Source organism: Panthera onca, chromosome D1 (assembly GCF_046562875.1).
Source record: "Panthera onca isolate mPanOnc1 chromosome D1, mPanOnc1 haplotype 2, whole genome shotgun sequence".
NCBI lineage: Eukaryota > Metazoa > Chordata > Mammalia > Carnivora > Felidae > Panthera > Panthera onca.
Window position 1 is genome coordinate 43,680,023 of NC_138348.1, and position 16,125 is coordinate 43,696,147.

Genomic DNA, 16,125 nt, shown 5'->3' on the forward strand with positions numbered 1-16,125 from the left:
CAGTCCCTCTCCACCCTTCCACTCTTTTCTAGCCAGCAGGTGCATTGATCCTGTGAGGTATGGCCCACTATCACCTCTTCTGTGAAACCTTCCCAGAGTCCTTGAAACAGAGACAGCCCCTCCTTCCTCTGTGCACCCACAGCCCCTGGGCTGACCTCAACCTTCTCACCCGTGGCTGCAACTGGCTTGTAGGTGTTTGTCTCCCACACTAGACTCTGAGCTCCCCAAAGATAGAGACTCTTTTATTTTTCTCTGTATCTATAGCAGGTAGAACAAGGTTTGGCACAGGGCTCAATAAATATTTGTTAAAAAAAAAAAATGAAGGGGCGCCTGGGTGGTTCAGTCGGTTGAGCATCCGACTTAGGCTCAGGTCATGATCCCACAGTTCGTAAGTTCGAGCCCTGCGTCGGGCTCTGTGCTGACAGCTCGAAGCCTGGATCCTGCTTCAGATCTGTGTCTCCCTCTCTCTCTCTGCCCCTAACACACTCACATTCTGTCTCTGTCTCTCTCAAAAGTAAATAAACATTAAAAAAATTAAAAACAAAACAAAATAAGTGCTTTAAAAAACGAATTCTATCACTAGAGCAACCTGAAGCTGGAAGTGTAGCCTGTGCACCTAGCTAGACCTCTTTACCGGTCAGCTGAGGCAGTGTGTACTGAGTGTTCAATGCATATTAATACCTTCCCTCTTCTTATACCTGTACACCACAAGGCGAGAGTGTAAGTTTGGAAACAAAGAGAGGAAAATACCTGGAATGGCAGAAGAGAATGAATGAATGAATGAATGAATGAATAAATGGAATAGCAAGGGAGTATCTACACATAGTATTTCATTTAATCCCTACAGGATACTACTACAAGGTAAGTATCATGATCTTCAGCTTGGAAATAAGGAGACAAAGGCTCAGTGAGGGAAAGGGGCCTTCCCAAGACTGCACGGCAGTCCCACTCCAGGACCCTCATACCCATACACACAGGCAGGATGCTGCAAGCCCAGGACACTGGCTTATTACATTGAGTCCAAGGCAGGCAGAGAGCTCGTTACCTATACCTATTTCTGAGAAACAACCAAGCTGGTGAAAAGAGAGGAAGGCTTAGGTTGGCTGTTGGACAAACAGGTGCTGCCAGGTCTAAGCTGGATCAAGAAAAAGGGACATGTGTCTCTATGCAAGTGAGAAGGGTCTGAAACCTAGTGACAAGAAGTAGACTACAGGAGTCTCTCACTAGTGCGTCCTGCCTCTCCTGGGGTGTGATTGCCCCTAACGACTAAAGAGGCTGAGGGGTGCTTGTGTGGTTCAGTCAGTTAAGCATCCGACTCTTGATTTCAGCTCACGTCATGATCTCACACTTTGTGGGTTTGAGCCCGGCATCAGTTCCAGGCTAACAGCACAAAGCCTGCTTAGGATTCTCTCTCTACCCCTCCCCCACCCCTGCACACACTCTGTCGCTCTCTCTCTCTCTCTCTCTCAAAATAAATAAATAAACTTAAAAAAAAACAAAGAGGCTGAACTCCATAGCACTTTCTGATTCCTCTTCGCTCCAATTAGGAGAAATCACTCCATTAGTATAAAAAAGGCACAAAGATGGAAACAGAAATCTTCAGGAGAGGAGGCTACGAGGCCATTGATGTATTTTACATCATCAGGGGTAAAAATAAAGCAAGAGACAGGGAGGGACAAAGAAAGATGAAATGGGGAGAAAATAGACTCATAAGGAGAGAGAATGAGGTACAAGAAGAAAATAGAGAAAGAGAGACAACAGAGAAATGGAACAAGAAGGAATAGTTAAAACAGAGAGACAGGGGCACCTAGGTGGTTCAGTTGGTTAAGCGTCCAACTTCAGCTCAGGTCATGATCTCATAGTTCGTGAGTTCGAGCCCCGCATCAGGCTCTGTGCTGATAGCTCAGAGCCTGGAGCCTGCTTCGGATTCTATGTCTCCCTCTCTCTCTGCCCCTCCCCACTCATGCTCTGTCTCTCTGTCTTAAAAATAAATAAAACATTTTTAAAAATTTTTAAAAATAAATAAATAAAATAAAACAGAGAGACAGAGATGAACTGGTAAAGAAAAGAGATCAAGCATGAGAGGGAGATGGAGAGAGACAGAAATGGTGACAAAGAAAAAGAGAGAGAGCCCAGGGGGTGGGGGGATAATAGGATGGAGGTAGGAGCAGGGGAGGAGCCGGAAAGGGAGGCAGAGGAGGGAGTTGGTGGAGAGGACTAAGGGGATAAAAGAAGGCAGGAAAAGGAAAGGAGAGATAGAAAAGAAACCTGAGAAAGGAGGCAATATCTAGAGGAGAGAAAAGCAAAAAATAAAATGAGAGAGAAGAGGGAAAATGGGAGAAGAGAGAGAGGGGGAGAAGAAAAGAAGGGATGAACTAGAAATAGACCTGAGAAAACACAAAAGCAAATAAACACCCTCATCTTCCCAGGGTTCCCAGGAAGACTGCAGGACAAGAACCCAAACCAACCCTGAGCACCCCCTCCTCAGTGTCCCGGGGCTCAAAGGACCCTTCAGCCTTCTGAAGCCTTTCTTTGCATCTCTGCTTCCCTCAGAGGGTTAACAGCCAGTCATCCCAGGATCTCATTCCCAGACAGTCTGAAAACACCCAAGCATTAAACAAGCCCAGCAGCCCACTGACAGCCGTCTCATTAAGGAAAAATCAATTCTGTTTGCGAAAGGCAATCTGCACTGCCACTTTCCCAGATGTGGGACACGATAATTGAAATGTCCTCCTTCCACCTGAAGAGAGACTTTGAAGCTGAGAAGAAGGCCTTGGGGAGGGCAGGAGAGGTAGCCTCCAACTCCATCTGCCAGGCCAGGCTTCTGGCGGCCCCCATCTCAGCAGCCAGGGGACCATACTCCAATGCGGAGCCCCTTCTGGGAGCCAAACCAAGAACACCCTCCAATTCTGGGGCCCAAGGGTGGGGAGACAAGACTACCAGTCCCTCAGGCAGGCAAAAAACAGTGAACAAACCCAATGTCCTATGGAAATACTAAGACCTGGAAAAGGGCCCCATCCCTAGGAAGGTTCCAGACTAGAGGGAGAGAAATACAAATACCTGCCATGAGCCAAGGTGGCAAGACCAGGGCCATTAGACATGGGGGAGAAACATGACTGAAAACAAGATGGTCTGGCCAAGAAGTCAAGACCTTCAGCATTAGACAGGCCTGTATTTGAATTCCAAGAGCCTCCCCTTATAATACCAGGTACACTGGATAACATAACCTTCTTCCTACTGAAGAAAAAAAAATCTAAGCCAGCAGGTCCAGGTGCATCCTGTCTCTGAGCCATAGATGCCTCCCAGGACACTCCATAGAGGAGAGGGATTTTGGTCCGAGATTGAGGAGGCTGGTGGCAAAGCCATAGAAAGGGCATCTGCTTAGGACGAGGGCCAAGGCACAGTGTCATAGTGGCTCACAGCACTCTGGTCTAGACAAGCTGGACAGGGCCTGTAGGCCCCCAGGGGTATGCTGGAGCCAGACAGTAGGCCATAGATAATGGAGAACCATGGAAGGGCTGATCGTGTTAGTGTCTTGATTGTAATATTAGGATTAGCCCAGCAACCACAAGGAGGGTGGATTAGGGAGGGAGGGGCTCTCTTCAGCATCCAACGACCCATCCTCGGTGAGAAATGTAATCCTTTTTCCACTGGAAAGTCCTTCAATTGATTGATGATGGTAGCCAAGCCCTTCTGTGTATTTCACTTCAAACTAATAATAAAAATGGAAAAGGAATTGTGACAAGCCCACATATATGAATGGAGCTTTCTGGTTTCCCACCATTGCCTCAGGGCCTTATAGTGCTGGGCACCTGTGGGCTTCCCGAGTTGTGGAGATAATGGTAGTTGGGGCCAATGATTGGGTTTGCCCGGCATTAACTCTCTCCACTTGACGCACTAAGCCAGACAGAATTCAGAAGGCCTGTGAACTTGGAAGAAAAAATTACATCATTACGCTTATTAACTTCCAACTGAAACTCAGCCTCTCCTTCAGTTGTGAATGCAGCAACCAACCACAAAGTCTCAGCAATTCCTATGACTTGTGGACCAATAAAAATCACAGATCCTTTCATATCCCCGTACACTTGTTGGAGGTACCTTCAAATATCATTTATGCTCCTTGCTAGTCAAGGTTACAATACTCTTTAGACCCATTGCTATCTCTTATTTGATGTGTTAATTAAAACTATGTATATTAATATACCGTATATATAAATACTCTAATAGTTTCCTTCTTAATTCTCTATATTTTGGGTTATGCACTGGAAACATAATTCTTAGAAGGGAAACAGAAGCTTTACCAGATTGCCCAAGGCACAAAAAAGTCAAGGGTGTTCTGCATGTATCAGAATCAAAGCCCCATGAGAGCAGAGATGTTTGTCTTCTTTTTTCCCCCCACAGCCATATCTCCGTGGCTTAGAAGTGTGCATGGCACATAGAACCACTTGGTAAATATTTATTGACTAAGATTTATAACCACTTAGTGACCCACCCAATGTCACACAGCTCATTAATGGCAAAACCAAGATGGATGTGTCTGGCTGTAATGCCCTGTTGTCTCTATGACAATATGATGCTCCCAGAAATGAGAAGAGCTCAGTCTAAAAAATGATGGGGTGAGGAGGGGGTTTTACTGTGAAACAGCTTGAAGGGTCTTCAGATCCATCGCTTCCCCCTTGCATTCTCTGAGGACCAACCAAGAATCTGGCACTCCCTTCTGAAAGTCAAATGGCCTGTTTATACAATGGCTTCCCTGTTCCCTTTGGCTTCCAGCTGGAAGCTGCTCTGCTTTGGGATTCAGTGGAGCCCCAGCAGTGAGGAATATAGAGACTAAGCATGCATTCCCATCTGGTATGGTTTATTCTTTCATGGTGGACCCAAACAGCAAGGAGAAGTTGGGTGGGGACCTCCCAAGATGTCCTTGTTGGGTTCAGGTTGAAGATCCTGGTGAATCACACTTTCTGTTCTGTCCTACCACCTCCAGTCCTACTCCACAAAAGACAGGGGAGCTAGAAAGCTGGAAGAGTGCCAGCAAAGGGGCTCTGTCCAAGAGGAAGGAAGGCTTTCCTCACAATGCCCCTTTGGGAACAGGCAGGAAACATCCATCCCCTAGTTCCCATTCCAGTTCACACCATGGCATTACCAACACCCCCTAGCCTTCTGCCCACCAGCCACTCTGGTATTGATCTGCTGTTAAGACTCCCCAAAAACTCAAAGGTTTATGATTACTAAAAGTATGAGTGGGGGGGTTCCCCACCTCCCCATCTTTCACATATATGACCTCATATAATTTTCTTACCAGTTTTATGAATGAAGCGAAACACCTTTATCACCATTTTAAAGAGGAAAGTTGGGCACAGAGAAGTCTCATGGCTTACTTAAGCCACCAAGGCATCACCAGTTCTCCTGGCCCTTGGTCTGCAATCCCAAAGCCCAGGGAGGGAGCGGAGGAATACTGAGAACTCACCAGGCAAGCCACAAGCACAGCATCGCTGCTGTTCCTCTCAGAGGGCGATCTGCAGAGCTCGATGAGCCGGGACATACCTGTGAGACGCATGAGAATGTCATGCCCAGGATGGGGACAGGCCTGGCCAGACCTGACCCAGAGGTGCCCCCCTCCCTCACACAGCCCTCTGTACGGGGCGCTATAGAGGCAGGTAGCTCCAGGACCCCACCAGCTCACCAACTGGCTGGGGAAAGGGGGCTGAACCCACCTGGAGGAGCTTGTAGTGGAAACTTTCTGTCCCCTTGAATGTGAATAGTCCCTGGTCAGAGACAGCTGCAGACCCTGAGCTTAGTCAAAGTGCAACAGAACCTAACTTCCTGTGTAAGTACTTCTGATTTTCCAGAACTATATTTAATGTTTCCATTGTTATCAGTGGGACTTCCCAATACCATTTTTTCCCCGATTGCCTATTTCAGTCGGAAAATACAATGCGGCTTAAATTACAGAAAACTACAGATTGGGGAGGTTAATGGTCCCTAGTCCTTTACAGAGGAAAGGTAAAGAATCGACTTTGTTTTTCAATGTAAATTGTTTTTGATGTAAATTGACAAATTCTGAAAAACAGAAATAAAACAAAAAGCTAACTCAGAAGATATTAATAAAAAGCGTACAGATACATTCTGCAGGTTTATCTTCCACAAATGCTATTTCTGAGCTTTTATTACATGTGTGATGCTGCACTAAATGCCCAATAAATGCATGATCCCCTAATAGTCTCCCAATAGTCTCATGAACTAGGTACTAATATAATTCACTCTGAGGCCCAGAGAGGAGTAAAGTCTCTTTTCCAGGGTCCCACAGTTAGTAGTCGGGAGGCTGGTATCAGAACTCAGGTAACCTGATTATTCCCTCACTCTTTCACTTCTGATGCAGCTGTATCTGAGATTGGTCCAGAGATGATGAGTCCTCCGTGGGACGTGACTCAAACCTGGGCTGGATAAGTCTTTCTGGAGCCAGAACCCAGGGCCACCTCTTGCCGTTCGCCAGGTATATCTACGTGATAGGTGACAATGCCATGGCTAATCTCGTGCCTCTGCCTGGAGCACCCTTTCTCAACCATCACATTGGAATAATGCCTCAACCTACAGCTGAAGACTCACCTTGCTAAAACATTCTTCAACCCACCCAGATAAATGTGAGCTACCTCCGCTGTGGGCCAAACGTGCCACGGACATCCTTTGAACACTGCTTTATGGCATTCAAGTGCATATTTTTCTTTCCATATCTGCCACCCCACCAGGTCGTAAGCCCCTGTGGGCAGGTCAATGCGATATACCTAGTGCTCGGAACAGAGTCTGGCACAGAGTGGGCACTCTGAGAATATGAGTTGGGTAAATGTGACTAACTGAATGAACACATGGCTTAAAAGTAAATAAACCAAGTAATGAGTGAGTTAATGAATGAACCAAAGGATGAATTAATGAGTGAACAGACTAATCGAAGGGTAAGTCAACAAATGAGGAAGTGAATAACTGAATAAGTGAATGAATGAGAAAAGGAATGAGAGTAAAAGAATAGGGTCCTTGGCAGGAAGTCTGCATGTGAATTGCTTTTTTATCCACTGTTAGCCTCTCTAGGCCCCTCTCCTCTCTAGCTTCAGCCCCACTTACAAGCTAGATGAGGGGCTGCACCCTGGGCCCCCATCACAGCGTTTTCTGGCACCTAGAGAGCGAGGGTCCCCTCAGCCCCGCCTTTGCTCTGAGTCATCTGTCGTCACCATGAAATCTGGAGTGCTCCCATCCCCAAGCCCGCCTCCCCACCACAGCACTTACAGCTCAGCCGCACGGCCTCCCGTGCCACAGCTGGGTCTCGGCTGAGACGGGCCAGGGTCACGGCAGCCTTCTGCTGGACTCGCTCACAAGCCGCCACCTCGGCAGGGGTTCCAGACCTTGGCTTCTCGGACAGCATACCCATGATAAGCTGGACCCCTGGGCAGGAGAAAATGAACAGTTGGTACCTGCCCCAGCAAGGAGCCTCCCCACCCCCCCCACCCCCCCACCCCCGCCCCGTCCCGGGGCCAGCTGCATGGATGGCTGCAAAAGCTTGAGACTTAGGGGGTCTCAACCACAGAAAGGAAGCTGGACAAGGCCACCTCTTTTACTCCTTCTGCCCTGGAAATATCTCTGATTCCATGTACTAAGTCACTATACTTAAAGGGACATCAGGAGGACATCCCTTTTGATTTTTCAAATGCTATTTCTGAGCTTTTATTACATGTGTGATGCTGCACTAAATGCCCAATAAATGCACGATCCCCTAATAGTCTCCCAATAGTCTCATGAACTAGGTACTAATATAATTCACTCTGAGGCCCAGAGAGAAGTGAAGTCTCTTTTCCAGGGTCCCACAGTTAGTAGTCGGGAGGCTGGTATCAGAACTCAGGTAACCTGATTATTCCCTCACTCTTTCACTTCTGATGCAGCTGTATCTGAGATTGGTCCAGAGATGATGAGTCCTCCGTAGGACGTGACCCAAACCTGGGCTGGATAAGCAATAGATCCAGCCCCGAAGGAGGGTAGGTAGTTAGACTGAGAGCTTTAGCCCTGAACTTGGGTCGCTGAGAAGCCTTACCACCCTCTCCTGAAACCAGATCTATCTGCTGATCGTCCCCCAAACTCAAATCCACATTCACTCCCATCTCCATGCCTTTGTCACCTAATTCTTCTGCATGGCAGGTCCTTTTCCCTCACATGCTCCGTCTAAAGAATTCCCATCCTGCAGGTTGTAGTAAAAGTCCATCTTCTACGGGACATCCTTTCTAACTGCCCCAGGTCACACCCCCTTCCCTGCACCCAGAGGCACGTGCCAGCTTAGAACTCAAACCAGACGTGGCCCACAGATGTATTTTTGCTTTCTTTTGTTGCTCCATACAGTGTCCAATTTTTTTTTTAATTTCGCTCTTATGAAAATTGGAAGGTTTCCATAAAAATCCAGATTGTCAGTTTCTAAAAAAAAAATCCCCTCCTGACCTGACATTGGGTCCACATTTCTTCATGACAACAATTTGCTGAAACGTATTATAAGCTTGCTACTTTAAATAGGATTGGTCTAGTCCCTGCTGAGCCTACATCATCCATTTATGTTACTTGTCTGGGTCCACAGGCATCTAAGTTTGTGACCTCTGCCTTAGACCGTGGAGCCAGAGGGTTTTTGGAGATCTGGCACTACCTGTCCTTCCCCTCCATTTCACAGAAGAGCACCTGAAGTCTGGAGAGAGAAAGTAATTTCCCAAGTTCACACAGAAGCTGGTTGCAGTCCAGGACCTCAGCCACATGCCCCTCTGAATCTTACTTGAACCAGATGTAACTTCCAACTCTCTTGGATCTCAATGCACAGGGGCTATAAGTTACTTAGGTATGGCCCTGAGACTATTCAGTCCTGAGGAGGGGCCATTTCTCTTCCTGGTGAGATTTGTAAGTGACCCATTTCTCCTTCCTATAGGCTCAAGGGACCCAGAAGGCCTACCTTTTGCCTCTAATACCTCTGCCAACACACACTCTAACCTTTGGGCAAGGTACTTCTCTTCCAAACCCTCTCCCAGACCACTGAATGGAACATAGTCTTCAGGCTCCCTATGCCCACAATGTTCCTAAGACAAGGTCATGATTGTGAATGTCCTGAGGTATGTATGTTATGGCCTATGGGCACATGAACAGGAGATACCAAAGTGACAACTTTGGGAAGAACCACAAGCTTAGGAAATTTTACTAACTCCTGGTTAAGGTTCCCATAAAGAAGCCATTTTCCCACCCTGCACTTTGCACCTGGAACCTGACAAAGAATCAAACAAAGAGTGTCTCACACTAGCAGGTAAGCTCCAGGGGGTAAAGATTTGTGCCCGTTTCCTGCATGGAAATATCTAAAGTATCTAAGAATAGTGCTTTGCTCAAATCTTTGTTGAATAAATATCAAATGAATGAATATGAAGGTATTCTTGAATATGAAGGTGTTCATTTCATATTCATAAAATCCAAGTTTCCTTTAAATGTATACTTTGTAAGTCTTATCTAAAAAAAGATAGGATGCTATCAAACTGGGGCTGCCTAGGAAAATCCGGACTGTGTTTCCTAAGTTCTGGCCAGGCTCAATGCCAGAACAGTTGCCTAAGAGTTGGGGGTTACAACTTCAGAGACCAGCCCCCAACACCATGCCCCCTCCCCAACATTCTCTCCAGCTCAGCCCCAGCCCCTGAGGGAGAAGCCAAAAGAGGGATACTAATGTCAGTGGATTGACGGGTAAGAGCTTGGGCTGCCCTGGCCTGCCTCCCAGCATAAGGATGACAGCAGCCACAGTGCCTGACTTGCCAGGATGGCCTCCTTCGTGCAGCCCCCATTACCAACACTCACGCAGAGTTCATGGCAGGACAGAGACAAAATCACCAGGCTTCAGGCCAACGCACGCGAGAGTCTCATGCATCCTGGTAAGAGGACTGCCTTTCAAAGCCCAGTCCTCACAACAGTGCTTGCCTGGTCCAGCCCACAGGATCTCACTCAGCTCCAGGGGGCCCTGGCTGCATCACCAACACTGCCGATCCCTCCAGTTATGCCCCACTTTGTACTGTCTCTCCCTCAAGTGCTCTTCAGCTGAGCCCCCTGAGACTGATCTGCACCAAAAGAGCAGATGCACTCAGCACAGTCCCCATTCTGTGCCAGATACTCTTCTGACAAACTTTATATTAATCCTCACGTTATCCTATGAGGTAGGTACACTCCCATTCTGCAGATGGAAATGCAGAGGTCATATAGCTAGCAAATTACGGGGCCAGGATTCAAACCCGGTGTGTTTCCAGTTTTCACGGTCTCAGCCACTATGCCATCCCTCTGCCGCCTTATTTTATTGTCGATTTCACACTTTTTCATGTTATCACTTTTGCCAAGTGGGGCTCTCCTCCCAGGACAAAGCCAAGGATTTATCTCTGTGTTCATTTGCTCGGAACAATGTAGGAGGTCTCTAACTGCTGTCTCAATGAGCCAGTCAGTAGCCCTTTGTAAACCATAAAACCCTCTATAGAGGCCACATATTCCAATCTCAACCCCACAGGACGCCTCTGGACACCCACTACTGCTGACCACTTGACCTTGAGGAGGCTCTGAGTGCAGCAGGAACAGGCCGGGAATGATACCCCTCAGCCTCTCAGCCTCAGCTGGCTCAGTGAAGTTTTTCATTATTAGCTCAAGCACATAAAATTAACACAAAATGATGTCTTTCAATTAGTCATAGGGGGATGGGGGATGGGGAACGTGTGTGTTTGTTAAAACAGCGGGCAACCTGGGAGAAGGGGGTTTAACAAGAGCAGAAACAGCTGGCCCCGGGCTCTCAGCTCACTCGTCCTCATTAGCGTCTCTGGTTTCCAACCGGTTGCTAATTGCTCCCTTATTTCCCAGTCACAGGAAGCCCTCGCCACTCTTTGCTCCCAGCTGCAAGGCAGCAGACCCATCCTCCAGCAGAGCCTGTGCAGGTCTGCTTCCTGGCCAAGGAAACCTGGCCCACCTCACCTGGACTTTGTGGCCCCCTCGGCACAAGGTGGGAGCAGGGGAGCGGCGGGTGGGGTAGTGATGCTCTCCGGTGAGGGGTCTGGGGATCAGGCTTGCCCTGACCTACTCCCCCACCCACACCCTGCTCAGGCACATCAGCTCTCTGAGGCCAAATCCAATGTGATAGGAATGACTTAAAGTCCAAACTTGAACTTAAGGAGGCTCTCTGCATCGTCTGGCAGGAATCGATTTTCACTTTTTGGATCATAACGAAATAGTTGTCTTCCCTTCACCACCTAGTTAAATTAGCAACCGCTAACCCCTCACCTTGGGTTTACTTTATCCCCTTCCCTGCTGCTGTATTGCCTGCATGCCACTATCATCATCCGCCGTTCTCTATCTTCTCGTTCATTGCCTGTCTCCCACTAGAATTAAAGCCCATCAAAAGCAAAGAAACATTACATGTTGGCCCAGCTGTATACACACACACACACACACACACACACACACACACACACACATACACACACTCATGTAATTGTGGAGACACACGGGCACACATGTACACACACACAAGCCTTCACACAAACACAGAGGCACGTGGTCCTTTACAGCCACATAATCCGTGCCACATGCACACTGCCAGAGAGACATACCGTTCTCCTGAATGATGTCAGAGGCACACTGCTCTAGGACAGACATGTTTGCCAAGATGGTCACGATCTGGAAAAGAGAGTTGAGAATCTGAGGAAATGGGCACACCTGCGCCAAGTGGTGCTGTCTACAGACAGCTGAGCCGGGAGCTACAAAGCTTTCCTTTACCCGTGAGTCTTTACCATCCATGTGGCCCATACTCCCGTGGTATTTTCGTCCATCCTCATGGGGTCCTGCCTCCCAGATGTATTTCCCCAGTGCTTGGTTCCCACTCATCAGCATGCGGCCCTGGGATGCCCCCACCAAGGGCCCTAGTAACCCCCTGGAGATAACCATGTCACCTGAGTAAAGATGGGGACCCCATCACCTTTCCTCAGAGTACCTCTAGCCCCAGATCCTGAAATGCAGACAGAACTGCCAGACTCATGGCTAGCCCCTCCCCTGAATTGGGTTTTGCTCATCCTGGCTTCTTGCCCTGACAGTGAACCCCACCTACTTTCAATCTGAAATCAGTGGACATAAAGGTGAAATTAGAGAACCTGAGTAAGATCAAAGGGCAGCATTACACCCCAAGTGTCACGTATTGTATGGAATCTGGTAAGAAAGTTCTTGCTCAGCTGACTTTACAAGTCTGTCCCCTGTAAGCTTCCCCTGTCGGTCATTCTTGAAGGGTTCTGACTGTAGTAAAGAGATGCTGTCACCAGGTGGAGACAGTGAGCCTTGGTTACACCCACATGGGCGGGGCAGCCAATAACCCACCCCACCCTGATTCCTGGGCATAGTCAAGTATGGTAGAGAGAAGTCACTGCATAAAACTGGATTAAGGGATGGACCATCAAGGGACCACTTACAGACCTCAAACTGTAAGGTGCCAAAACACCATTGGAAAATGTGTTTTAACCATTAATTCAGATACCGCCCAAGACATGGCTCCTGATGTAAATGGCAAAATGAAATGCACCCACTTCCACAGAAGCAGAGAGCACTCTCGAGTGGTAATTAAAACAAATAATAAAATGGAAAACACTTCTCACTGGTGCAGTCCTCTCTCCCTCTCAAAAGGGTTCTTCAAAGCTTGTGGCATATTGTAACTGGAGGCTGTGTCCCCATCTCTGAGGCAGCACCTGACAGTCTGCTGAGGACAGTTCAGGCAGCTTAAATTCTGGAACTGGATAATGCATAATAATGTGATATTTACCAACAGAAAGTATTATCTAGATTTTCATTGGTGCAATATTGGCATATTATTCTGCATAATCAATGCATATAACAAATCTCTCCTTTTAAACAGAAAGGAAAAAGTCTGCCATATTAATAGAATATCTATCTATCCCCATTCCCACTAAACACATGTTGAAAAGGGACGCGTGTTCCTAGGGTGCTGAGGCAGATCCCTGTGTGTCAGGCCCTGGTGGCTCAGACCTGCTCAGGGGCTTGGCTGGGGAGGCACTCCCGGGATGGGCTGCCAGGGAAGGGACAGGAGACTACCCCAGAAGCTTTATCTCAAGGGCAACTCTGCCCCAGCAGCTGCTTTATGAAGGGAGTGAAGGAGGGCTAGTCCTTAGATGCTCTTTTTCCTCCCCTTTTAAGATTGTTGGGGGGGGGGGTGGCTAAGAGGAAGGAGTTAGAAGGAAAATGTGGGTTGAAGATGCAGTTAAAAAATGGCAGGTTCCCCAAGAAGCATAGTCTTACAAGGAAGGAGACATGAGGCCAAGTCCGTGTCAGATTGCAATTCACCTGGCTTCGCAGTTGCAGGGGACACAACCTCTGTTCCCACCACAAAGAGTCACTACGTGCCAACCGTTCACCAGCCAGGGAGATGAATAAACATGCTTCCTGGACATAAAGATCCAAAAAGGAAGGGAGGAAGCAAGGAAGGAAGGGCAAAATAAGAAAGGAAAAGGAAACCTTTGTCTGCAGCATCACATTCATTACATGGCAATTATTAACTGTGTCACAGGCATGGGTAGGTCTTTGTGTCAGACTAATTTAGATCCCGTTAATGAAAATTACTTCCTCTTTGCAGAGCCCGTACCCCATGTGGCTTTCTGAGGTTCAGATGAAGTATTCAATTAAGCACAATTTGAATAAATGCCAATTATTCCCTGCTTTGAGTTCCCCTTCTGAATCATCCTTGTATGCGCCATGATGTAGAGAGGAAGGGGGATCGACATTTCTCCTTGAAGTCAAGTCCAGGGATGGGATTTTAGGGACAACTGGTTTACAAGGATACATGATAACAATGCTGTCGGGTGGGGGAAAAGAATGCAAGAGGCAGGCAGTTTTCCCCTGGCCCAGGCTAATTCAATCCTGTCTGATGATTTTCGATTACCTCCTATTCCTCCTGAGCGAAAGGACACTATTCTTCTGCAGTTATTTGGTGAATACAGAGGATATAGGCCTCAAGCCCTAGGTGAGAGGCAGTGCAACATAGTGGGTAAGTATATGGATCCGCTTTGTTCCAAATACTGGCTCTGTCATTTATTTTCCATACGATCTTGGCCTATTAACCTTTCTTGATTGATGGAGGTATATTAGTTTTCTATTGCTGTTATAACAAATTACCAGATTTAGTCGCTTAAAATGACACAATTTTACCGTGTAGTTCTGGAGGTCAGAAGCCCAAAATGGGTCTCATGGAGCTAAAACCAAGGTGCCTACAGGGCCGCATTCCTCCTGGAGGCTCTCGGGCAGAATCTACATCCTTGCCTTTTCCAGCTTCTAGATGCTACTCCCATTACTTGGCTCTCAGTACATCACTCTGACCTCTGCCTCCTCAGCCATAGCTCATTTTCTGGCTCTGATCCTCCTGCCTCATTCTATAAGAACCCTTGTGGTTACATTAAGTTACCCACATCAATAATCCAATAAGTTACCCACACCAATAAACCAATAATATTCCTATATCAAGATCCTTAACTCAATCATACCTGCAAAATCTCTTAGGCCATGTGAGGTAGAATATTCACAGGTTTGGGGGATTAGGATGTGGACAGCTTTGCAGGGGGGTCATTATTTGGCTTAAACAGGAGATAAATATATGAGATAATTCATAGGAATGTTAATTTTTTTAATGTTTATTTACTTTTGAGAGAGAGACAGAGCATGAGCGGGAGAGGGGCAGAGAGAGAGGGAGACACAGAATCCGAAGCAGGATCCAGGCTCTGAGCTGTCAGTACAGAGACTAATGTGGGGCTCGAACTCATGAACCATGAGATCATGACCTGAGCCGAAGTCAGATGTTCACCCGACTGAGCCACCCAGGTACCCCTAGATAACTCATAAGAACGCTAGGAGCATTAAATGACTTAATGTTTTGTCAAACACCCAGAACATTTGTTAAATAAAATGAGTATAACTTCCCTCTGGGAAACAGAGCCTGAAAATATCCAGACCTTGAAAGATTATGTCAAGGAGTAGCAACCAATGCAATACCCACTATTGCCAAATGTGCTGTTAATAGGAGATCATTCTTGAAGGGAGGAAGATCTCAGAGCAGAAGGAGTCCCTCCCAGCAGGAAGCCAAATAAAACCCCTGTGCTCACTACCTTTGTGGTATTTTGAAATCATTTTTCCTTTGGCCTCGCAGAGACTGACCACCTTAGGAAAATTGAGATGAATAGCAAATTGGCCAGAATGGCACGGGACCTCTCATGTCATGGATTCAAGAAGAAATGCCCCATGTGGTAAGAACGAAGTTGGCAAAGCCTTTTTATATCAACACACACAGAGAGAAAAAGGTTTACTCTGTTCTGGCCCTCGGCAGGTGCTCCTGGAACCCTTGTTTGAAACTGATCCCAAGGCATGGGCCAGGCTTATCTCACATCCTCAGCAATGTCTGCCTGTGATCACACTCTGACTCTATCTCCGTCCCTTTTATCTTCTATATCGTAAACTAACATTTTCTCTACTATACACTATGGGGGCCATACGTTATAAAAATCAAGTGAGGATTATCCCGGATAGAAGCAGGTGCACTCATGTGATAGAACTTTCAACACAGAAAATCTAAGATGCATTTAATGGAAACTTATGATTGCTTTTATGCTGTGCAGTAATTAGGACAAAAAGGCCAACATTTCATATGACTGTAATTAGCATTACTCTTTAATTGCTGGATGGAATATTCAGATTTCTACCATCACCGTGTTAACTCTCTAAAAGCTAGAGCAGCAACGTCAACGGCAGCCAAGACCAGCGAGCAAAATCCCTTTCAGCCTCTAGGGGGAGCCCAGCGCTTCTCCCTGTCCTGCCATTTTCACTCCCTACCCTGTTGTCTACCAAAGAGCAGAAAGAGTCAAAACAGGGACATAAGTTGAAGAATGAAGGGTTCTGAGAGAGAAAGGATGTGGTCTTTTTGCCCAGGGAGGCACACAGTCCAAGGGAAGGTGCAGCCCTCTGCTTCTCTTCTCTCTACTGAGCCTCTTGCCTCATCTGATAGGCGTGGTCAGGGGCCTGGGCGAATGAGAGCTGAGCAAGCATGGAGACCGG

The 16,125-nt window shown here is 47.2% G+C and overlaps 1 protein-coding gene across 2 annotated transcripts in view; it reads right to left on the bottom strand.

Moving 5' to 3' along the window:
* INSC (INSC spindle orientation adaptor protein) overlaps nt 1–16,125 on the bottom strand; it is a 128,864-nt gene that overhangs the window by 1,276 nt on the left and 111,463 nt on the right. For both annotated transcript variants that reach the window (XM_078433261.2, XM_078433260.2), the window contains exons 10-12: nt 11,637–11,703; nt 7,279–7,434; nt 5,468–5,544 (exon numbers count right to left, since the gene is read on the bottom strand). In XM_078433261.2, coding sequence (XP_078289387.1) covers nt 5,468–5,544; nt 7,279–7,434; nt 11,637–11,703 — 300 coding nt within the window. The remainder of the gene's footprint in view (nt 1–5,467; nt 5,545–7,278; nt 7,435–11,636; nt 11,704–16,125) is intronic.